This window comes from Schistocerca serialis, chromosome 1 (genome assembly GCF_023864345.2).
Source record: "Schistocerca serialis cubense isolate TAMUIC-IGC-003099 chromosome 1, iqSchSeri2.2, whole genome shotgun sequence".
Lineage (NCBI taxonomy): Eukaryota > Metazoa > Arthropoda > Insecta > Orthoptera > Acrididae > Schistocerca > Schistocerca serialis.
The window spans coordinates 887,155,667-887,182,250 of record NC_064638.1 but is presented as its reverse complement, the minus strand read 5'-3'; the positions used below and the strand labels follow the sequence as shown (position 1 = coordinate 887,182,250).

Below are 26,584 nucleotides of genomic sequence, written 5' to 3'. Positions count from 1 at the left end.
AAATTAGACAAAATACCCTACTTTAGTACACTCACTTTTACTTCTAAGTATAAGGGAAAATAAATAATGTCAAATAACAGTCTTTACTTTGTATTACACAGCTAATGTAACATCACAATAATTAGTACTAAAATTGACTATAGTACGAAAGGTGGGGACTAGTAAAAATTTTAAAATCAAGTGCACATTACACTACAAAGCATTACTGTAGGTCATAACTCTGTCTCAAACTTATTAAACCTGAAAGATTTGGGTTTCTTTCCCATTTGCAAAATCACTAAAATGCCAAGTCCTGGTTTGAAATTCTCACCATTTATGGACTCGTATCACCTTAATGTCCAAAATATGTACCTTACCCAGAAGTTTTCAGATAACCTATAGACCTGATAGTGCAGCATTATATGAGTTGTAACTCACTAAAATATGTCTCTTTCTGTTATGCTCTCATTCCCAGCTGCAGTGTCATGTATTGCACAATATACAAAGTACTCAATGTTGCCTAGTTCAGAAACAGATAATATAGTTACACTGCATTTGTGAGTATATAGTTATCTTTTTCATTACTCAATCATGTCTGTCAGCTCCAGTATTTTAGTTACATTTCTTCCCTTGTTAGCTAGTGGAGTGCATCCTCAAAAAATATCCCTACTCCAAGACAGGCTCCCAAACCATTAAGACCCTAACGTTATTCATTATTTTATTTTTTCATTATTGCTTCATTACCTAATAAATAAATACCTGCTCTGCATATCCAATGCAAAACTGATTCTACTAAAAAACCCTCCACAATAACAGACCCATATGCCAAGGCAAACTTAACTCTCATTACTGATCAGACAAAATTGTCACTTAGAAAAACTATTATTTCACTGTATTCCACCAAATTGCTTGAGATTCTAGCCTGAAGGGCAATATTCATACATATCTTGCTTATTATTCCCACACACATTACTTGAGGCAGCTATGTTTTAAGTTTTATTTACTTAATGTTAGGAGAGGGTTTACCATGACACACTTCTATAGGTAGTTAGTTATCTCCATATACTGATTGAACTGAACACAAACACTTCTATTAAACTACAATTAATATTAAGACTTAGTATTCAAGATGGTTTTTACTGCATATTGCCTCTGCTGCTGCACCAAATTATACTAAATTTCACACATGAGCTGATTACTTCAGATGTTAATTGTAGTTTTCAGGTAAGCTGCACCTTCTCCCCCACATATGCTGATACCATTCATTTTCTGTTTACCTTATCTCTGTTTTACAGAAATACCGATTTACTTTCATCACATCTCATAAAACCAGAATAAACATAGTGTATCAGGTTTTTGCCAAATTTCACTGCTGTTTTTTTTTTAATTGCCTTTTCTTCCATTCTCTAATGATTCCACTACTTATCACTAACATACATCAAAAAAAAGTTTTGCATCACCCTGGTTCCCAGAACTCCTGAAGATGGATGTTGACTGAGAATATTGTAGCACAGACACAGTCAATTTGAGTTTTCATAGATGTACTAAACCTGCCCAAAGATGTAAACAACCATGCATGAGCAGTACCTATTAGATGGATGGGGTCTGACAGCCGATCAGTTCCAGTCATTCCACCTGGAAGGAGGTACACAGCTCGTACCGTCTGTAGTTCAACCATGCCTAGACAGTCATAACCACAGTTTGTTCATGTCTGCATTGTTACTTTGTGCCAGGAAGGGCTCTCAACAAGGGAAGTGTCCAGGCGTCTCAGAGTGAACCAAAGCGATGTTGTTCAGACACGGAGGAGATACGGAGAGACAGGAACTGTCGATGAACGACCTTGCTTAGGCCGCCCAAGGACTACTACTGCAGTGGATGATCACTACCTATGGATTATGGAACAGAGAAACCCTGACAGCAATGCCACCATGTTCAGTAATGCTTTTCATGCAGCCACAGGACATCATGTTACAACTTAAACTGTGCACAATAGGCTGCATGATGTGCAACTTCACTCCCGACATCCATGGTAAGGTCCATCTTTGCAACCATGGGATCATGCAGTGTGGTACAGTTGTGACCAACAGCATGCTGAATGGACCACCCAGGACTGGCATCACGTTCTCTTCACCAATGAGTGTTGCATATGCCTTCAACCAGACAATCGTGAGAGATGGGTTTGGAGGCAACCTGGTCAGGCTGATTGACTTAAAACACTGTCCAGCAAGTGCAACAAGGTGGAGGTTCCCCACTGTTTTGGGGTGTCATTATGTGGGGCTGACCTATGCCACTGGTGGTCATGGAAGGCACCGTAATGGTTATACGATACGTGAATGCCATCCTCCAACCGATAGTGCAACCATATCAGTAGCGTATTGGTGAGGCATTCATCTTCATGGACAACAATTTGTGCCCATCGTGCACGTCTTGTGAATGACATCCTTCAGCATAATGATATTGCTCAACTAGAGTGGCCAGCATGTTCTCCAGACAATAACGCTATTGAACATGCCTGGGATGTATTGAAACGGGCTGTTTATGGACGATGTGACCCACCAACCCTCTGTGAGGGATCTATGCCAAATTACTGTTGAGGAGTGGGACAATATGGACCAGCAGTGCCTTGATGAACTTGAGGATAGTATGCCATGATGAATACAGGGATGCATCAATGCAAGAGGATGTGCAACTGGGTATTAGAAGTTCCACTGTGTACAGCAATCTGAACCAACACCTCTGAAGGTCTTGCTGTATGGTGATAGAACATGCAATGTGTGGTTTTCATGAGCAATAACAAGGGCAGAAATGATGTTTACGTTGATCTCTATTCTCATTTTCTGTACAGGTTCCAGAACTCTTGGAACCAAGGTGATGCAAAACTTTTTGATGTGTGTATATATAGATAACACTGGGGAAACCCTTTGTAAAATATTCCTGTGCTAAGGTATCCTGCTGTACAAAATCACATGAGAGTCAATGATAGAATGTTTTTGGTTCACTTTTGAACCACAGATAGGATAGGAGAAGAGTTTGACTGCCTCTGGAAACATGAAAAATGAAACAAACAGATGGGGTAAGCATTATCGCCATATAATTGAATCCATACAGAATGTTGAACCCCCTATTTGCTATTTACACAAGAAATTAGTCCCATATATTACATCAATGCTGAGATTTTGGATCACCAAGAAACTTCACTCCGACAGCTGTCCTGCCAATTCCACAGTTAATAGTACCTCTTGTTTCACACTCTTTGATAGCTTACCAGTAGTACCAATAATTTTTATTCCAGAAACATGCATCACTACTATTTGCTATGTGTTCTTAATAGATTCAAAAAATACCTGTGAAATGCCATTCAAGTCACTACCACTGTCCAGTGAACACATAACATGCATACCTTGTACACTTGCTGTTCTTACAGGGTGTTACACTTCCTTTTTACTTACCATGTGATCTTTTTCATACAGCAAATCCTCATTAATCCTTTCCCTGGAAAAGTTTCATTCTGCTTACCAAAACAAGAATCACACAGTCAAATGGCAGATAATTACCACTCTCATTAAACTCCTACTCTTCATTGGGCCTAATATTATGCTCCTTTATTCTTTCTTTACTTACCACATTGCCATCATTATCAATGATAAATCCAAATAACTCATCCTCATCACATACTGGATTTGTCATTCCCATCATCATTACAATTACTGTCGGAATCGGACCAGTATTAGACCACAAAGCAAAACACATGAATTCCTTGTGTTCTCTTTAAAATTTACCATCCATTTTGATGCATTGGACATCCTGAGAAACAGCAACACACACTGTTTCATCACCTAATTTTGTTATAGTAAGTTCCACCCCTCTTTTTATGGATAAACGTTACTACCCACACCATTATTCAATATCTCACTAGAATTAGAATTTACTCTCGTCCTACTACTATCATTTCCATTACCCTTACCTGTAATTACAGTACATTTATATACATGTGGCTCTTCATCACTACCAGCTCTAGTGCAAGCCAAAACTGTAGCATTATCTAATTTAAATGGTTTGATCCAGGATTACTTTAAGAATCCTAATAGTTCTTCCACATGTTTATAATTGGTGCAGAATTTATATTTGTTTATAAGTCAACAATAGAAACAATGAAACAATCACTGATTTCACCCTATAGCAAAATATATTACCCAGGAATAGTCAAAGTAAATTAGAAAATTAATTACATGCACAAAACTAATAACAAAATTAGACCTGGTGCTATAATCCTTAAGACTGAGGGCCAATCTTTCTCTTTTATAGAAATGCAGATTATACTCATGTACATTAATGGTAATTAATCAAAATTGATAATAAAATGAATTTAAGGAGGCAGATGGCAAAACAAGAGAGGAAGTAAAGAGACCCCGGCTTGCTTCATCACAGTATGCCATGGATGTACAAAGCAGAACTACCATCCTCAACAACTGACAACACTGCTGTGTCACAGAGCTACCAACAAATAAGGCCATGTCAGTCCACGAAAGGTCTGCTGTTGGGAATGAACATGCTGACTTCACATTTACAGCCATAATTTGGCTAAAGAAATAGGAGCAAATACTTTCTGATTTGCTGTTGTAGGTAGATGACTTGAAAAAAGTATTTGACTCAGTAACAGATCAATGCTTATTAATGAAAGTATGGAAATAGTTGTGACTGGGTTGAAGATTTCTTGGTAGGAAGGATGCAGAATGTTGTCTTGGATGGAGGGTCACTGACAGATATAGAAATAACTTCAGGCATATCCTATGGAACTGTATTGCAACCCAAGCTGTTCATGTTGTCTATTAATGATCTGGGGGACAATATTAACTGTTACTTCAGACTTATTGCAGACAATACAGCTATTTTTAATGCAGTGCAATTTGAAAAAATACTGTAAAAAAATTCAGTCTCATCTTGATACAAGTTGTGTAATGATTAACAACTTGATTTAAATGATCAGGAGTGGGAGAGCATCACCAGTATGCTGCAAATCCTAAAATGAATGATGGCAACCAACCCATGAAAGACTACTTTTAAAGTTTCAAGAACCAGTATTAAGTGAGAAATCTAGGAATATATCATAACCCCTATGCATTGCAGCTTATGTACCAAAAAGTGAGGATTAGACTGTTAACAGCTTACAGAGAAGTAATTAAGTAGTCATTCTTCCTGTACTCTGTATGTGAATAGAACAAAACAAACCCTTAATATGTGGCACAATGGGAAATGTCCCCTGGCATGCACTTCACAACTGCTTGTGGAGTATGGATGTTGATGTATATGCAGGTACAGATGAAGCTATAGTGCACACATAACAACTCACTGTGTAGTCAAGTTTCCAAGTACATGAGAGGCACATAAACAAAACCTATACTTATTTTTCCCTGACAGTGATTACATTCCTTTTTCATGCTCATGAGTGACACCCCTAACCAAACTGATTCACCTATGATGCCACTGTAAAAAACCACCTCTATCTTCAGTTAAAACCCAGTTCCATACACAGCTCTTTGAATGTTGCCTAATTTGAAATGATGGAGAATTTACCCTAAAAGCCCTGTTTCCCTTTTCTAGATGCTGTTCTTCTTATCATAATGACCTCCAGATCTTCAGACTCTGCCGATCCATACCCCTCACAAACTTCATACTATAGAAACAAATTTTGATGGCACAGCCATCCTTGAAGCACTTCTACTCCTTCTAAAATATAATACTACTATTCACTACCATTTGCTTACAATAATCTGCCACTACTAGTTTTGCCTTGCAATTGGTTTTCATTTATCCATAATCCAGAATACAAAACCATTGTTTAGATACTCTCGTCACTCCTTTTGATGCATCTATCTCCTTAATCTTGTCCTTGTTCTTGAGGATAGTGCAAATACTCAATGTAGACTGATTGTATGTGTGCACTAAATCAGCAATGCTCACAATTTTATGTTTTCATTTCTAAGGTTATTTTCTTTCAACTTTATCTTCAGTGACATTTATATGAAAGTTACTAAAATTTACATGCAAAAAACACTGTGTGAACACAAGGTTAGTAAAATGAATCATCACAAGCTGTGCTAAAATGGTAGCAGAAAGAGTTCTAAACCCAGACTACAGTAGTGTCTCCAAAGATTTTGAAAATGCTGATGACTCAGACATGGTTGACAATCTGCATTATTGCTATTTTCTGAAGTTCCATAACACATTGTATGAAAATGTAATTATGTAGAGATTAATTACATAAGTCATTACATAAGCCATTAATTATATGTCATTACATAAGCTCAACAGCAACAATTTCTGTTCTAGCAAAATGTAAACAAATGATAATTTATTTTTGAGAGAGTTGATAAACATGACAACCTCTTTTGAGGATATAAGATATAGTTAATTTTTATCAGAATGTTTTACAATGATTTTCTTAGAAACTTAGACTTTTCATGTGAGAGGGGAACATGACATTGTCTTTGTTTCTGGTACATAAACATTTTGCCATGTTTTTCAAGTGGTTCTCTATGAATAATTGTTAATTGTTAGCCAGCCGTTGTGGCCGAGCAGTTCTAGGTGCTTCAGTCTGGACCTGCGCTGCTGGCATGGTCATAGGTTCGAATCCTGCTTTGGGTGTGGATGTGTGTGATGTTATTAGGTTAGTTAGGTTTCAGTAGTTCTAAATCTAGGAGACTGATGACCTCAGATGTTAAGTCCCATAGTGCTTGGAGCCATTTGAACTATTTTTGTTAATTGTTATGTATAAAAATAAACAGTTCATAAACATAAATGCATGTCTTTGCTGACTTCTCTTTCATTATAAATTTCCTCCTTTTCTCTCCAATGAATAATGCCTAGTTATGAAAACTGTTGTAAACTTTTAGAGTAATATCTCTGATGCAGAAATTGGTACATTCATTTTATAGTTTAGCTGCATGACAAACAACTCCATATACATGTTTGAATAAGGATAGAATCATTATGTCTGAGATAATTTGAATAAACTGGTTTGTGTGATGACTGAGTTTTGCAAAATGTTTTGTTGGACAGCGAAAATGGTAACAGGACATACCAGACTTACACGTTCGACTTCTTCAATTATGCGGGCATTGACCGGTCAGTTTATCTCTACACTACCCCTGAGGTGTTTATTGATGACATCACTGTTACAACAGAATACTCTGGTGATGGGACAGGTAAATTTCACATTCTGTGCTATATACATTTGTATAGTTAATAATGTGTCATTATTTTATTTGTTTAGATCTCTTGTGCCATAAGGCAGTTGGTGTCAGAGATGCACTATTCATTAATGCCTGTATATTTCGATCTATTCAAACTAACTAAATTATGTCTCACGTCAACAGTATGTAGACTTTTTAATTTGATTTTATTATGGAATATGTTGTGAACTACAGTTGAATTTGTTGTAAATTAATTTGTTCCTGAGAAATGAATTATAGAAGTAAATATTATAGATTCAGATATCTGTATCTTTCATGAAAATGTGTATGCACAGATGTTAAGTCAAGAACTTTGTGGTTTCTAGTCCACATGAGTAACTGTACCTTTAAATCTGTAATAACCACTAAATTAATTGCCTATGAGAACATGTGGGCATTGTTGTGATCATCATCAGATTGATCTCTCTTCTAAAACTTAGTAAAAGAAGGAGATAAAATTTTTAGTCATGGTTGACATCATCATGAAATATAAAAACATGATAAAATTGTAATGGACACTCATGGCCCATGATGTAGGGCCACCACTAATGTGTTTATTCATTGCGCACAGTACCACATTCAAAAAATTATTTTCGTGGGGTCAGCACCCAGGGACACAGGCTGGGCCCAGATGGTGAAGCATGCTGGCCCAATCAGGAGGCCAGAACAAAACAATGATGAGATCTGTAGCAGGTCAGTCCCACTGTACAGTCCAGATATGTGACTCAGTGTGCAGCATAAATCAGAGCTTGGGTGTGAACTGAGGACACCAGCATCAGACACTATGACATTGGCCTGCAGATGCAAGCCTACAGTAGCAGTGTGCATGAAGGCAGGGCAGGCAATAGCTCAACAGCAAGTCGGGCCAAGGTGCAAACCATATACCCCCAAATAGGCACCCTGAAGTCAGCACAAGTCTGCTTGCAGATGGTTACCTGCTGCAAGAGACCAGTTCAGCTCTTGGTAGTATCAGAACTAAGTGCAGCTTGTAGTCTTGGAGATATCAGAGGTGGCATCTAGTAGCAGGGTGTTGGGTGGCCCACATAAGTTTGATGACTGTCATGGAGTACCTCTGAGAGTTGTCTGTAGGCACTGGCAGACACTGCATGACTGGAATGGGCAGTGTTTATGGGCGGTAACCTGAGAAAGTGGGGCTGGACCAAGCTCAGTCATGTGGTAATCCGTGTCACCATTCTGGCAGTGTAGCCCCAAATTTTGCTGTGTCAGTGATATTCAAGCCTGGTAGCAGTATCATGGCTGTACATGTGGTAACTATCCCTGCTCTAATGTCATAATGGAGTCTTACATCATGTCAGTTCAGCCTCCATGTAGCTTCTTGCATCAGACTGCAGTGGCAACTTTCTGATTGTTTGGCCACAGGCTACAGATGCCAAGTGAAAAGGCACTGGCACAACATTCATGTAATAAAACTCTAAAACAGTTGAAGATACTCATCATGTCTTGATTTAAATCAGTTGACAATCAGTCAAATGTCTTATAATCACACACTAAAAGTAATCACATTTCAAATAAAAGTGACATGCTGGAGCCACTTTCTAAAGTCAGGGGCAATACATTGACAGTAGGGACAATAAAACGTCTCCAGAGAGAACTTGCATGACAGAAATGAATCAACTGATTGTGATGGCACTTAGTCTGATAATTTATAGTCTGCTCTGTATTTTCTTTGGTTTTGTGTATTTTTCTAAATAAAAATATTAGTCTAAAATTATGTACGTTGATACTACAACTTTCACTCATGTCCACCCAGTTGCAGTGTCAAATATCCTTTGTGCCAGAGCACAATAAGTCTGCAGATACATTCAGCCCATGTTGGCATAAGTATTTGAACACAGGGACTATTAAAATAAGGAAAGAAAACTAGGTGACTGAATACTTGTTGCACCTCTAAAGTGGACAAGTGCTTAAAATTTTGTTTTATTTGATTCAGTGTTTCATCTTTAATTATTTTGTGCTTTTCACCTGTAAGATAAATACAACAATCTATGGTGCACAGTGATTTGTCTACAAAATGAAGTTAAAAATGGACTATCTAGATGTCTGCACATTTTACACTCCTTGTAGTTGAAGGTGTGGTTCATGGTTTGGGTTCCTGTAGTCATGTCCTAGTTCATGAACCATGGGCAACGTATGAGTGGCCAAGTAAGTGGTCCCGACAGTCGGGATACCAGTTACTTTGGAAAAAGGCAGGGCATCTCGGACATATTCTGAGCCGTGGTCACCTTTGTGCTCATACGGCAAAGACTACCAAATCCGCTGGTTAGTCCCTCAACTGTTAGGGGTAATACCCAATGGGACTCAGGGCAAGTAAGGCTAGCAACCTGCTTCCCTTGTACTTTAAATATGATGCTGGCAACAATCAGAGCAAAATGCCTCGGACCTTTGGAGGTGACGGAGTCCCACCTCTAACTGACAAACCAGGGACTCCTAAGATACGACTTGGCAAACAAATGGTAATGAGATGGGGAGCATTTAATATGAATGGGGGCTACTCTGGGAAGAAGGTAGAGCTGGCAGAGGCTGCAAGTAAGATGGGGCTGGACGTTTTAGCTGTTAGTGACATTCGGGTAAGGGGTGAGAAAGAAGAAGAAGTGGGAGAATACAAGGTCTACCTGTCAGGAGTCAAAGCAGGAATAGCACAATGGAGTGTAGGGCTTTACATCAGGAAAGAAATGGAACCCAGCATAGTTGCAATAAGGTATGTAAACGAACAACTGATGTGGATAGATTTGACAGTGTCTAGCAAGAAAATTAGGATTGTGTCAGTATATTCGCATTGTGAAGGGACAGATCAAGATAAGATGGATAGTTTTTATGAGGCACTCAGTGATGTAGTTGTTAGAGTAAAGGACAAGGACAGTGTTCTGCTCATGGGTAATTTTAACGCCAGGATTGGAAATCGAACAGAAGGGTATGAAAAGGTTATGGGTAAATTTGGGGAGGATATGGAGGCCAACAGGAACAGGAAACAACTCTTGGATTTCTGTGCCAGTATGGGCTTAGTAATCACAAACTCCTTTCTTAAACATAAGACAATCACCGGTATACTTGGGAAGGCAGGGGAACCAGATCTGTCATTGACTATATAATAACAGATCAGGAATTCAGGAAGGCTGTGAGGGACACACGTGTATTCAGGGGATTCTTTGATGACACTGATCATTATTTAATCTGCAGTGAAATTGGGATTGTGGGGCCGAAAGTGCAGGAGGTCAGGTCCACATGTAGGAGGATAAGAGTGGAGAAACTTCAGGATAAGGAAATCAGGCACAAGTACATAACAGTGATCTCAGAAAGGTACCAGTTAGTTGAATGTAGTCAATTACAGTCATTGGAAAAGGAATGGACAAGGTACAGGGACACAGTACTAGAAGTGGCTGAAGAATGTCTTGGAACAGTAGTGTGTAAAAGTAGGAAGAAGCAAACAGCTTGGTGGAATGACAGTGTCAAGGCAGCCTGTAAAAGGAAAAAGAAGGCGTATCAAAAATGGCTACTCACTAGAACTCAGGTAGACAGAGTTATGTTGAAGAAAGAACCAAAGCCAAACAGATAATTGCAGCATCCAAGAAGAAATCTTGGGAAGACTTTGGAAACAGGTTGGAGACTATGGGTCAAGCTGTTGGAAAACCATTCTGGAGTGTAATTAGCAGTCTTCAAAAGGGAGGTAAGAAAGAAATGACAAGTATTTTGGACAGGTCAGGAAAACTGCTGGTGAATCCTGTGGATGCCTTGGGCAGATGGAGGGAATATTTTGAAGAGTTGCTCAATGTAGGTGAAAATACGATCAGTAATGTTTCAGATTTCGAGGTACAATGGGATAGGAATGATGATGGAAATAGGATCACATTTGAGGAAGTGGAGAGAATAGTCAATAGATTGCAGTGCAATAAAGCAGCTGGGGTGGATGAAATTAAGTCAGAACTCATCAAATACAGTGGAATGTCAGGTCTTAAATGGCTACACAGGATAATTGAAATGGCCTGGGAGTCGGAACAGGTTCCATCAGACTGGACGAAAGCAGTAATAACACCAATCTTTAAACAAGGAAACAGAAAAGATTGTAACAACTACAGAGGTATCTCTTTAATCAGTGTTGTGGGTAAAATCTTCTCAGGTATTGTCGAAAGGAAAGTGCGAGTATTAGTTGAGGACCAATTGGATGAAAATCAGTGTGGGTTTAGGCCTCTTAGAGGTTGTCAGGACCAGATCTTTAGCTTACGGCAAATAATGGAGAAGTGTTAGGAGTGGAACAGGGAATTGTATCTATGCTTTATAGATCTAGGAAAGGCATATGACCGGGTTCCTAAGAGGAAGTTATTGTCTGTTCTACGAGATTATGGAATAGGCGGCAAACTTTTGCAAGCAATTAAAGGTCTTTACATGGATAGTTAGGCAGCAGTTAGAGTTGATGGTAAATTGAGTTCATGGTTCAGAGTAGTTTCAGGGATAAGTCAAGGCTGCAACCTGTCTCCACTGTTGTTCATAGTACACTCCTGGAAATGGAAAAAAGAACACATTGACACGGGTGTGTCAGACCCACCATACTTGCTCCGGACACTGCGAGAGGGCTGTACAAGCAATGATCACACGCACGGCACAGCGGACACACCAGGAACCGCGGTGTTGGCCGTCGAATGGCGCTAGCTGCGCAGCATTTGTGCACCGCCGCCGACAGTGTCAGCCAGTTTACCGTGGCATACGGAGCTCCATCGCAGTCTTTAACACTGGTAGCATGCCGCGACAGCGTGGATGTGAACCGTATGTGCAGTTGACGGACTTTGAGCGAGGGCGTATAGTGGGCATGCGGGAGGCCGGGTGGACGTACCGCCGAATTGCTCAATGCGTGGGGCGTGAGGTCTCCACAGTACATCGATGTTGTCGCCAGTGGTCGGCGGAAGGTGCACGTGCCCGTCGACCTGGGACCGGACCGCAGCGATGCACGGATGCACGCCAAGACCGTAGGATCCTACGCAGTGCCGTAGGGGACCGTACCGCCACTTCCCAGCAAATTAGGGACACTGTTGCTCCTGGGGTATCGGCGAGGACCATTCGCAACCGTCTCCATGAAGCTGGGCTACGGTCCCGCACACCGTTAGGCCGTCTTCCGCTCACGCCCCAACATCGTGCAGCCCGCCTCCAGTGGTGTCGCGACAGGCGTGAATGGAGGGACGAATGGAGACGTGTCGTCTTCAGCGATGAGAGTCGCTTCTGCCTTGGTGCCAATGATGGTCGTATGCATGTTTGGCGCCGTGCAGGTGAGCGCCACAATCAGGACTGCATACGACCGAGGCACACAGGGCCAACACCCGGCATCATGGTGTGGGGAGCGATCTCCTACACTGGCCGTACACCACTGGCGATCGTCGAGGGGACACTGAATAGTGCACGGTACATCCAAACCGTCATCGAACCCATCGTTCTACCATTCCTAGACCGGCAAGGGAACTTGCTGTTCCAACAGGACAATGCACGTCCGCATGTATCCCGTGCCACCCAACGTGCTCTAGAAGGTGTAAGACAACTACCCTGGCCAGCAAGATCTCCGGATCTGTCCCCCATTGAGCATGTTTGGGACTTGATGAAACGTCGTCTCACGCGGTCTGCACGTCCAGCACGAACGCTGGTCCAACTGAGGCACCAGGTGGAAATGGCATGGCAAGCCGTTACACAGGACTACATCCAGCATCTCTACGATCGTCTCCATGGGAGAATAGCAGCCTGCATTGCTGCGAAAGGTGGATATACACTGTACTAGTGCCGACATTGTGCATGCTCTGTTGCCTGTGTCTATGTGCCTGTGGTTCTGTCAGTGTGATCATGTGATGTATCTGACCCCAGGAATGTGTCAATAAAGTTTCCCCTTCCTGGGACAATGAATTCACGGTGTTCTTATTTCAATTTCCAGGAGTGTATTTATGGATCATATGTTGAAAACAATAGACTGGCTGGGTGAGATTAAGATATGTGAACACAAAATAAGCAGTCTTGCATATGCGGATGACTTAGTTGTGATGGCAGATTCGATTGAAAGTTTGCAAAGTATTATTTCAGAGCTAGATCAGAAATGTAAGGACTATGGTATGAAGATTAGCATCTCCAAAACGAAAGTAATGTCAGTGGGAAAGAAATATAAATGGATTGAGTGCCAAATAGGAGGAACTAAGTTAGAACAGGTGGACGGTTTCAAGTACTTAGGATGCATATTCTCACAGGATGGCAACATAGTGAAAGAACTGGAAGCGAGGTGTAGCAAAGCTAATGCAGTGAGCACTCAGCTACGATCTACTCTCTTCTACAAGAAGGAAGTCAGTACCAAGACTAAGTTATCTGTGCACCGTTCAATCTTTCGACAAACTTTGCTGTATGGGAGAGAAAGCTGGGTGGATTCAGGTTACCTTATCAACAAGGTTGAGGTTACGGATATGAAAGTAGCTAGGATGATTGCAGGTACTAGTAGATGGGAACAATGGCAGGAGGGTGTCCACAATGAGGAAATCAAAGAAAAACTGGGAATGAACTCCATAGATGTAGCAGTCAGGGCGAACAGGCTTAGATGGTGGGGTCATGTTACATGCATGGGAGAAGCAAGGTTATCCAAGAGACTCATGGGTTCAGCAGTAGAGGGTGGGAGGAGTCGGGGCAGACCAAGGAGAAGGTACCTGGATTCGGTTAAGAGTGATTTTGAAGTAATAGGTTTAACATCAGAAGAGGCACCAATGTTAGCACTGAATAGGAGATCGTGGAGGAATTTTATAAGGGGGCTATGCTCCAGACTGAGTGCTGGAAGGCATAATCAGTCTTAAATGATGATGTAGTTGAAGGTAGAACAGAGGTAGATAAGTAAGAGAGTAATTAGAAACTACAAAGAAAATTCATGAAATGTAGACCATAATACTTGTGGTAACAGAATCACACATTCTAAAACACCTATAAAATCTTTATCCCCAGAAAATACATAATAAAATATCATCAAGAATCACATTTACTATAACACCCTGCAAAGAAGAAGAAATGCTCACTGATGACTGACTGCATTGAAATACACCATGGCTCTTCAGATGGTTAGTCAAACCCTTCATATTTTGCCTTTCAAAACTAATACACTGTGAGAATATACAACACAGCACTTTAGTTTCCAGAGCATCTGCAAAATATTCCCAGACTCACGGTTTCTCCTTTGTTGCCATCAGCCATTACAAATGTTGTGTTCAGTACAGCTCTTTCTTACTACCACCAAACAAATGAAAGGAATGGATTTTCCTTGTGTGTTGTTTGGCATTGGAGGCATACCAGATTGCATTTATTCCCTACCCCCCGCTTAGATTTCAGCATACTGGCATATTCTGCGAGGTGTCCAAGATTGATCTTGGCCTCAAACTCTCAAAGTGACAATTAATTGTAATGTCTGAAACATGCTTATGTTCCTAAGAATGTCATGAAGCACACTTCAAAAAAAATAATAATTAAAAAAAAATTTGCAAAAGATTCTCAAGTTTCTTGAAACATGAACTCCCATTTCCCACTCCTACATTCCTACTGTTCACATATTTATGCATGACACATATTAATGCTTAACATATTATGCTAGTATTTTCATAATTCCCCCTTTAATTTTTCTTGTTGTTGATAATAAAAAGCACTTTCAGCTAAACTGCAGTTTACACAATCACAATACAAGGCTTAATAATAAGATACATGAAAACATAACAGTAAACTGGAACTGCTAATATTTACAGGATTAATACACTGTCAGCATGAAACATAGTAATGCACTTTCAACAAATTTATCATACACAAAATACTTAATAGTGACTTTTGTGACCAAGTGCTGTCGAAAGTGAAATCTAACAGACACTTTTACTTAAACTGGTCTAACTGCTCTAAATAATCGGTCTAAATAGGTGGTCTCAACAGAAAAACTATTGACCATCCTTCTACAACTCAGTTATTTAGTATTTCATTGTGTTCTGTAGGCCCCATCAAGAAGGAAAACATTCAGGGATATGTGACAAATAAAAGTATACATTAACAAATGACAGCTAAATGACAGGAAGTTAATTTGTATGTTATCAGTGAACTCTCACTACAGTGCATAATGATATTCATGTTAATCTGGCTGATTTCCTAGATTCTTGGTTATATATGAGTAAAGCTGCATGACAAGTAGCAGTGCATCGTAAGCAGACTACTGTTGTGATTCTTCAGTTTCTCCCAGTGTATTTCTTGCTTGAACAGTCCACAGGTGTACTGCTGGTCCATAGTGTCCAACGGGCACAATATTTAGCGATCAGACATGTCGCCATTGTCAGGTGCACTGACGAACTGTTTGTCAGCACACCTGACGATGGCAACATGTCTGATTGCCAAAATATTGTGCCCGTTGGACGCTGTGGACTGGCAGCACACCCGTGGACTGTTCGAACAGACTACTGTTGTTTCAGATGCAGGCAAATTTTCTCTGAAAATTAAGAATTTAATTAACTAAACCTTGAGGTACAAACAGAAGATAAAAAGCAACTATTTAATAATTGAAGATATAGCAACTTCTTTTGTACTGTCTATTCTTCTAATTTACTAGGTTAATTTAGCTACCAAGGACCTTCAGTCAGACAGTGTTAGATTATTATTAATTCTGTGAACATTAGATGGCATTTTTAAAAGTAGCTTCTCTTTTGATGATGTGTATCTTGCCTTAGTCCACATCTTTGAAGGTTCTCCTTCTTGATAGGATCTATGGAATGTAATAAAATGAAAGAATAACTAACTATTGGGCTTTTTACACAAAGACTTTTAAGTTGTATGGCTTATGCTCCTCTGTTTATTATAATGAAGTGAAGCAATGATTTTGCAGGTACTGTGCAGTACAATGTGACATTTGATGGGCAAGCTGATGACCTGCCTTCTTGTTCTGTATCCCTTTTGGATGCAGAAGGTCTATCTGTAGCCACAGGTACAGGCTTTGCAGGAGAACTGACTGTCACAAATGCCAAAGCATGGTGGCCGTACCTCATGGATCCCAATCCTGGCTATCTCTACACTCTTGAGGTAAGTGTTCTTCTGAATTTGTAGATGATTCAAATTGTATTGAATATTAACTGTATTCTTGTGCAGAGTAAGTTACATTTTTGAGAGAAAATGTAAGAACAGAAAAAAATGGTATTGCTGATAATGTTAGAACAGACATCCATAATACACATCCTTTACAGGAGTAAAGTGAGCAGACCGAAGTTCCTGGCATATGCATTCTAGAAAGTCAGCATTGTACAAAGATTTTCATAATAAAGGGCAGGTGCTCATGCAGCAGAAACAGCCTATCTAACAACATAGATCAAACAGTAAAAATGACATGAATTTTCATTTCATTTCATTTGACAGATATATTGAGTAACAATACTAACAGCAAACACATCTGTGAGGTTGGTGGATTTTTTTTCAGTGTCAAAACGTATCTTACATTTACACAGCTGTCAGTCATGTAATCAAAAAACTGAGTAAATTTTGCTGACCATAGCAAATTCTAATAATTGTGCTGTATCTGTTGCTCCAATAGCCAGATGGGAATATACTAACCATTCTTTGAAGCTGAATACAAAGGGGAAGAGAGATCACCTGGGTGTCATTCAGGACAAGCAATGGATGTCACAAGCACACAAAGAAAAATCCTTGTTATTGTTAGATTTAGAGGAGTACAGTATTTAGGTTAGAGGCATGATATAGATAATTAATATGTGTCTGTATGCAAGTGTATACCTGTCCTTTTTTCCCCCTAAGGTAAGTCTTTCCACTCCCGGGATTGGAATGACTTCTTACCCTCTCCCTTAAAACCCACATCCTTTCGTCTTTCCCTCTCCTTCCCTCTTTCCTGATGTAGCAGCCGTTGGTTGCGAAAGCTAGAATTTTGTGTGTATGTTTGTGTTTGTTTGTGTGTCTATCAACCTGCCAGTGCTTTCGTTTGGTAAGTCACATCTCCTTTGTTTTTATATATAATTAAATATTTCTATTTATCTATTTATTTATCCATCTGTAGACAATAAATATTGAATGGATGTAGTCCAAAAGTACATGTAAATTTATGAGAAAGAATCTGTGCAAAAGGAACACACAAAATTTTACATTAAGTAGTACAAAGAATAATACATACAAAATTGTACAAAAAATGTACAAAGAATAATACTTGGTCATTCAAGACACAGTAATACAACTTTTTATACATGTGTACTAACAGTATTGTAACTGCATAGTCTGTTTTCCCTAAGGCTTTATTTTTGTCTCCCCTAAACTGGAAGCCCTTATATTCACTACAATAGTTTTGAAGGAAATCAGAACAGGACCACAAATATCCAATGGTATCCAATAAAGTCAGATGAGCTACTTGTTTGTGTAAAATATTTGAAGAATTCTGATGAGGTAAACATTTGTGTCTATCTGAACACCATGCAATCACAGAGAGGTTAAGTATACGTGGTTGTATGTTATCACTGTTTTCATGTAGAGTCAGCATGGGAAAAGGAAGAATTACATCATATGCCAAAGTTGAATAAAAAGTCACAAAGTATTGCAAAAATCTTTTTCCTGTCGAGATCAGAACCTAGATACAGGTGCTTGTGAGCCCTCCTGCCATTTGCTAATTATATTCTTTTTCCTGACCCCCAAAAACTACAGATCAGTTTCACTGATATCAGATTTCTCAAAAATCCTGGAGGTGCTTACTTGTAATAGATTGGTTGTTTATCTGGAGAAGTACAACTTTGTTCTACTAACAAAACATGCTTTCAGAAATGACAAATCTACAGAATCAGCCATTGCCAATCTGACAGAAAACATTATACAGGTCTTAGATGAAAAAAATACAATCATACCTATACAATAGGGAACAGCATGTATCAATAGCTCATACTAGTCAAAAACCAAAGCCATAATATAAAGAGAGCTGTATGATTCAATAATGGGGCTATTGCTGTTTAATCTGTTTGTAAATGATACAGGTGTTTAAAAGAAAGAGAAAATAATGTTGTGTGCAGATGATTTGACAATACTGAATACTGATCAGAAATTTGAACAGCTTGAAAGGAGAGAACATATTTCTGTAAACATAACAACCCGAGAAATACTATGAATGCTTTATTCAGAAACAAAGAGAAGTCTGTGTATATGGATGTGGAGGTGGATGATACAAAGCTGAAAAGGGTAAAAACCACTAATTTCTCAGGTTTTTGTTGTGGAAAATGAGGTTAAATGTAAACAGCATATTAGTTCTGTCTGTAAGAAACTCAGCTTTGTCATATTAATAAGGAATCAGCTAGTGCACTATGCATACAAACAGCTTCTAGCTAGGCATCATAACTTTTACATATTACATCTATGCACATATATGAAACAATTACATCATTTCAAAAGATAATTTGAGTGGAATAAAAACGCTAGTGTCACACCCACAACACATGGAGGAAGAACAATATGCAAAGCATATCCCGACAATATACAGTGCTTTAAAAAAAGACCCCAGTAATCAGGTATCAGTCTGCTAAAAAGTCTAGCTAAAAATTTGCATGATAGTATACATAATCCTGTCTTTCCAAAGAAGCTCAAAGACTATCTAGTGGTAAGGAGTTATACAGTATTAAAGACTACCTACTAAATTAAAATATGTATGTTGCCCTTATAATCAGCGATGTTGGAGAGTGTAATCAAAATGTCTGTGCCTTGTGAAACAAGTCTTTATGAATGTTTTCAGACTTTGATGTATCATATATGACACGTATTTTTACTGTACACAGTGTAATCCTACAGGTTCAAATAATATTCAATTAAATCCAGTATAGTTTTAGATTAATTACAGACTTTTTCTTTCTTTATGTATCATATGTTATAATTTGTATATGTTGCAGCAGATCACAATTAATGTATGTGGTTTTTAAACAGGTTCATGTGAATTCCTCAGAGAGGGGAACAGATGATGTATACAGGCTACCTGTGGGAATACGGCAGCTCTTCTGGGACAACTCATCATTTCTTATCAATGGCAAACCTATTTACATAAGAGGTTTTGGTAGACATGAAGATTCTGATGTAAGCAACATCTCTTCATCATTTGCTTATATTCTGGTACATGCATGATATGTGCATCACTTTAAGTGTGATCTTGTCAATAACTGTTATTGTTTATTTGTGCCAGTAAGCCTATTGAATTTCTGTATGACTGAAAAGTAGCACAGGAGTGTTATTACAAGTCATATGTGACTATAACTAATGCTTTATAAAGAAAGCAGATTTGTAAATGATACTTTAAGGGATATATGGGATTACTAATATTGTGGCACTCAAAGCATGCCAAATAATCATCATCATTATTAACATCAATAACCATATTTCGTTCACTGTTGGATAAAGAATGTTATAATCATCTACACATATTATATTTACAACACTGCATACCCAAGGATGCCGTGCTTGTTTCATGATGGTATCAATCCACCTATGATAGTACCTGCATTGAGAAAGTCAGTAAAGAATTTTCTAAGTCCATCTTCTAAAACTACTGTGAAATATATGTCCTGACAATCTTCATTTCAGTTTCATAGGTGCTATTATGTCAGCATGTACTACACATCTACACCTACACTCTGCAAACCACCTTATATTCATGTATTGGTCAAACAAGGGTTCTGTAAACTATGTCTTTTTTGGGTAGAATGCACACTTGAAATGCATCTCAGCCTTGCTCCTGTCCTTCCTGTGATTAGCTTTATGTGGTTCTTTGATCCTTTTTATTCTGTACACATTCTCCAAGGCACTTAATAAAAGTGACTGGTTCCAGTAATTGCTCAGCAATCAACCAACCATACATTAATCAGTTTTCTGCCTATTTGTGCACAATATATTACTTTTTTATGTTGAGGGTCAACTTCCAATCCCTGAAATCCTGCATTTTGCTATAATTTTCAGTGATTGTGAAATCTTTGTCTACAACTGCATCATATGTGACTATCTTCCAACATTGACCACTAGGTCATTCATGTATGTTGTGAGAAGTAATGATCACATAACATAATCTTGGGGTATGCCCAAAGTCACTTTTAACAGCTTAAGAGTTCTCTTAACTAAACAATAGAAAATCCAGAATGGATAATGATGGGATTACCAAAAGGATAGTTGATACTCACCATATAGTGAAGATGTTGAGTCACAGATAGGCACACACACACACACACACACACACACACACACACACACACACACACACACACACACACACACACACACACACACACACACACACATGTGATGCACATATGACCACAGTCTCTGGCTGCCAAGGCTAGACTGCGAGCAGCAGCGCATGATGGGAGAAGCAATACAGGTAGTGGAGGGTAAAGTGGAGGCTGGTGTGGTGAGTGGGAGGGATAGCAGGAGAGGGGTGATTGATGGTAAAGTGCTGCTTGTGGGAACACATAGGGACAAGGTGGCAAGAGTGTAGGGCAGCTGTATGCAATTGGAAGATTAGATGGAGGTCAGGAAGGAGGGGGATGGCAGGCACAGTGGAAAAGGACAGAAGCAAAAAACTGTGGGTGCACTGGCAGAATGGAGGGCTTTGTAGTGCTGAAATTGGAACAGGGATGGGGATAGGTGAGTAACGTATCATGACTAATGAAGGTTGAAGTCAGGAGGGTTTTGGGAACATATTTCACAGAGAATTTCCCATCTGCACATTTCAGAAAAGCTGATGTTGGTGGGAATGATCCACATGGCACAGGCAGTGGAACAGCCATTGAAATGAATGTCATGCTGGACAGCACGCTCAGCAGCTGGATTGTCCAGCTGTTTCTTGGCCACAGTTTGTTGGTGGCCATTCTAGTGGACAAACAGCTTGTTGGTTTCATGCCCACATGGTATGCAATACAGTGGTTTCAGGTTTGCTTTAGATCACATGACTGGTTTCACAGGTAGCTCTGTCACTGATGGGATAGGTGATGTTTGTGACTGGACTGGAGCAAGTGGTGGTAGCAGGGTGTATGCAACAGACCCTGCATCTACAGAGATATGAGCCATGGTGTAAGGGTTTGGGAGCAGAGGTTATGTAGGAATGGATGAGGATACTGTGGGGGTTCGGCAGGTGACAGAATACCACTGTGTGAGGGGTGGGAAGGACAGTGGGTAGGAAATACCTCATTTCAGCGCATGACTACCACTCCCATTGGCATATTCCACTGACCACTGAACCTACACAACATCCTCATCCATCCCTACACAACCCCTGTTCCCAATCCCTTGCCTCATGGCTCATATCCCTGTGAAAGCCAAGGTGCAAGACCTATCGCATACATCCTCCCAGTATCACTTAGTACAATCTGGTCACAAGTATCAGCTGTGTCATCAAAGGCAGGGCTACCTGTGAAACCAGTCATGTGATCTACAAGCGAAACTGCTACCCCTGTACTGCATTCTATATGGGCATAACAACCAACAAGCAGTCTGTCTGCATTAATGGCAAAGAAACAGCTGGACCATCCAGTTACCAAGCACAATGCCCAGCATGATGTTCTTCATTTCAATGACTACTTCACTGCCTGTGCCATCTGGATCCTTCCCATCAAAGCCAGCTTTTCTGAATTGCACAGGTGTAAATTCTGCCTGCAATATACCCTACATTCCTGTAACCCTCCTGGCCTCAACCTTCATAAATCATTGTTCTTTACCCACCTATCACCTCCCTTGTTCCCATTTCAGCACTACATGACTCTGTTTTCAGCAATGCGACCAGAGTCTTTTTACTTCTCTCCTTTTCCACTGCACCCCCCCCTTCCCCCTCCCCTGCTCTTCATTTAACCTCCCAGCTGCACCTAGCTGCCCTACCCCCTCCCCACCTTGTCCATGTATGCTCCCAAAAGCAGCATTTTACCATTCCTCAGCCCTACCTTGTCATCCCTCCCTGTCCCAGTTTCCTCCTTACCCACATCACCCAGATTGCTTTTCCCATCACACACTGCTGCTCACAGTCTGGCCTCAGCAGCCACAGACTGTGTTCATGTGTACGAGTTGCTTTTGTGTGTGTGTGTATGTGTGTGTGTGTGTGTGTGTGTGTGTGTGTGTGTGTGTGTGAGAGAGAGAGAGAGAGAGAGTTTTGTCTAATCCTGATGAAGACCTTTATGGCTGAAAGCTTACTTGTGTGACAGTCTTTTTGTTATGCCTATTTGTGATACAGCATCTCTCCTATATGGTGAGTAACCACTATTCTTTTTCTTAATTAAGACTGAATTGGTGTGTTCTACTTACTAGAAATTCTTCAGTCGTCTTGAAGCTGGGCATATTTGCTGTACACTCATAGTTTTCTCATTAGGTAACAGTGCAAGACTTTATCAAATGCCATCTGGTAGTCAAGGAACATGGCATCAGTGTGGATGCAAGTATCTGCTGCCATCTTGGTATCACAGGTGCATAAAGAAAGCTGGGTTTCAACATGATCTTTGTTTGCAGCATTAATGTTGGCAGCTACAGAGAAGATTTTCAGTCTCCAAAAAACATTTAACATGTTCTAAAATTCAGCAGTGACTGGCATCAGAAAAAGAGGCATGTAGCTGCCTGCATCTGTTTGACAGCCCTTCTTCAGAATGAAAATGATCTCTGCATTATTCCAATCACTATGAAGACTTCACTCCTCCAGAGACCTAGAGAACATTTTCTAATTCTGAACTCAATAAGAAAGATGATTACAAAAAACCATCAACCTTCATTTCCGTTATTGTGTGAAATGCATAACATAATCAGAACATTATGGTTTGGTAGCATGTACAAGACAGACCAGCTAGAGTTGGTGCAAGACAACATAGAGGGTATTTGTCAACCAGGGGGCTGCTGGCTTCCTACTGTGGGTGACTGAGGTGTCATCCACAGTCATCGATCTCAGATGGAGCTCCAGAAGCTGCTGAATGCTGAACAGTGCACTACTTGAATGCGCCACATGCTGTGACCTTAATGGAGGAGGTGTAGTGACATGTAGATTGCTACACACCTCCCTTCTTCTGGGGTGGGTGGGGGGGGGGGGGGAGGTGGGAGGGGGAGAAGAGCACACAGATGCTGGGTCCTCCATGATGGTCTGATGGTTAACATGTCCATGATATCAAATGCAGTTGGCCTGGGCATGAACAGGTCTCAGTCCATGTAAACTATGTTGGGGCAGAAGTGCCACAACTGTGGACATGAACATCTTCCTCCCCCTCCTGTTGAGCAGACACAGGATCCTGTCTCCTAGGAAGGCAGAGGATGTTTTGATGTCAGAAGCAGCACTGGGGACCAGGAACTGGGGAGCCACAGTGTCCAGAGGCAATGTAGTAGATGCCAGCAGGGGGGGGGGGGGGGGGGGGGAGGGGAAGCAGTGTTGGTTTCGGTAGAGGACACACCTGAAGCAGTGTAGGAGGCGCCTTCAGGTGTGCTGATAAAGGCCTGGTGTCCTCCTGCCCCTCTCCCCATCCCCCCTGGAAGAGCAGGCACCACAGGCCCAACTAGAGACTGTTCCATATCACCTGTGTGTGGTCAGGCCAATGGTAGAGCAGTGGGAGACCATGTCAGTAAGGTGGGTGGGCACAGCAATGCCAGTGGAAGAGATTCTGGAGTGGCAGGCCACTGCAAGGTGCCATCATGCAACTGAGAATGCAGCTGACTGGAGTGGCATGCAACAAGGTGCTCATCGATGTGCACCTTGACTACATGGCATCCAATCTGGCAGTGGATGATGCCTGCAAGCCATTGTGGGCATCACTGAACCCTCAGGCCCAGACTAGAGTGCCAGGTGTAATTTGTGAGGACATCAGTTTTTCTGCAGGATGTCTGTCCAGGACCAGAAGATGAAGCAGTGTCCACAGCTACCAGCTTTTTAAGAGTTCGGTTGGGCTCTTTTACCTGATTGGAGTCATTCTGAAGGAACTGAGAAAGAATGTAAGGACATCTTCCACTGGGAATTCTGTGATGTGCTTGCACATTTACATTTTGAAGGTCTGCACGAGTCATTCTGCCTCACCATTGGATTCTTGATGAAAAGTCAGTGCCATGACGTTGTGGATGCCATTGTGAGGGCAAAATTCCTTGATGGATTGAGCCACAAATTGAAGACCATTGTCCAAAACAATTGTACAAGCAGGCCTTCAATGGAGAAAACTGCTGACACCTCCTTGACCACCACTTCTGCTGTTACTGATGTTGAAGGGAGAACATAAGGAAACCTGGAAAAGGCATCAACAACTAACAGTCAAAATGTGTCCAAAAGAAGGTTCTACCAAGGGGAAAAACAGCTGTGATCCTGCCTGTTGACTGTAAAACTGGCGGCAGGCTGTGACCAGGCTCTCCACCTCGTGATCAATATGAGGCCAGAACATGTGCCTATGTGTCAATTATTTAGTGTGGGAGGCTCCCCAGTGACCTTTATGTAACCATGTGAGAACCTTCATGTGCAGCTGTGTACCCCCATCCATCAGCAAGAGAATGACACCATCCAGCAAGAAAAGGTGACAATGGAAAACATAGAAGTTCCACAAGAGGCCTGAGACCCCAGCTGATGGATGGTCAAGCTGCCTGTGTTGTACCATGTGCTCAACTTGTTTAAACACTGGATCTGCAGTTCTGCTGATGCAATCCTGATGCTGTTAATGGGGAAACCATCAATGGCTGATCTTACTTGCATGTCAAGTTGAAAACATAGCAGTTCTTCTTTATCAAACACTGGAACAGGCCCAGTAGGCAACTGAGACAATGCGTCCCCATTTTCATACTGCAGTGTAGGATGTAAATGGATCTCATAACTGTACCTTAACAAAAATAAGGCCCAGTGTTGAATGCAATGAATGGCTCTGTTGGGCAAAGCAGCTGAATGGTGAAACGAGGAAAGTAAAAGTTTATGATTTCTGATTAAGTGGAATTTTATACCATATAAGAAGATCTGAAATTTTACGACAGAATAAACATTCACAGGGGCTTCTTTTTTGACTTGTGGATGGTGTTGCTGAGCTGTGTTGAGCATTTTCGATGTTAAAACCAACAGTTCCTCAGAGCCATGCATGTGACAATGGGCCAGAGCCAACCCCACCACATATGTAATGCAACCGTGATCAAGACTAAATGTTTACCAAGTTGGAAAGCTATAAAGCAAGGTGCAGAACATAAACTGTTTTTGAGCTGCACAGAGGTGTGCTCAAAGTCCAGCGATCACTGGAAAGGAATATTTTTACAAACCAATTGGTGCAGATGGTGAGACAGAGAGGCAGCACCTGAAAGAAACCTTTGATGGCATGCCATTTTCCCAAGGAATCTGTGCAGTTTCTACAAATTGGTTGGGCAAGGCAATCCCATAATAGCAGCAACATGCTGTTCCAGGGGTTCAACACACTGCCTGGAAAGTTCATGACCAAGATAAACAATAAAGGTTTGAAAAATTGGAACTTCTTAAGATTCAGGCCTGTGGTGTGAAAAACAGTGCAGAGACAACGGAGGTTATATGAGTGTTCTTTTGTCATAGCACAAGTGCTGACAACATCATCAAGGTAGTTGATGCAGCAAGGAACATAAGCTTTAAGTTGCTCCAAAAAGCATTGAAATATAGCCAGGGCACTATACACTCCAAATATTAGATGCTGATATTGATAAAGATCAAAAACATGCTCACAACAAGCAGTTGTTTCAGTGCATCACCTAAGGAACCTGCAGATAGGCTTCAAGTAAGTCAGTTTTGGAAAAGGATTGGCCAGGTTTGCAAGTAACTCATCAGTTAGGGGCTGAAGGTGTGTAGCAATAACAAACTCTGCATTTATGGTAATTTTAAGTCACGACAAAGTCAGAGCTGACCTGATGGTTTTTTCAAGTCGGAGCTGACCTGATGGTTTTCTCACAGTCACTAATAGCATAGCCCACAGTTTATTGAAACCACTTGAATGATTCTCCTTCAGGTTTAACTTGTTCCTGTAGGGACACAGGTACTGGCTGCACCTGGAAGAAATGCGACTGAGCCAATTGTTTACATACTGTGAAATTGTTGGCACACTCTAAACACTCAGAAAATAAATCCAAAAATTCAGAGCACATAGAATCCAGGTCTTCATAAGTGATCTGATCTGATGTAAGATGCACAGAGTCAAAAGCAACAAACATGTCTAACTCAAACAAATTCTCAATATGGGGATTGTTAATAACCAAATATGTGATAGCACAGACTACGTATTTGTGCCCTGTGGCAGTCATAAATTGTCCAAGAATAGGAATATGCTGTTGATTGTAGCTTACCATATGACATGTAATGGAAGCCAAATATGGGGAGCCCAGCCATGTCTACATTTGAGAGTTGAGGGGCAAAACAGCTGCCCCAGTGT

General features: G+C 40.6%; 1 protein-coding gene across 1 annotated transcript in view; it reads left to right on the top strand.

The window, feature by feature from the left end:
• LOC126411226 (beta-glucuronidase-like) overlaps positions 1-26,584 on the top strand; it is a 136,423-nt gene that overhangs the window by 51,304 nt on the left and 58,535 nt on the right. Inside the window, exons 5-7 of the mRNA XM_050081349.1 lie at positions 7,039-7,184; positions 16,084-16,277; positions 19,155-19,301. Coding sequence (XP_049937306.1) covers positions 7,039-7,184; positions 16,084-16,277; positions 19,155-19,301 — 487 coding nt within the window. The remainder of the gene's footprint in view (positions 1-7,038; positions 7,185-16,083; positions 16,278-19,154; positions 19,302-26,584) is intronic.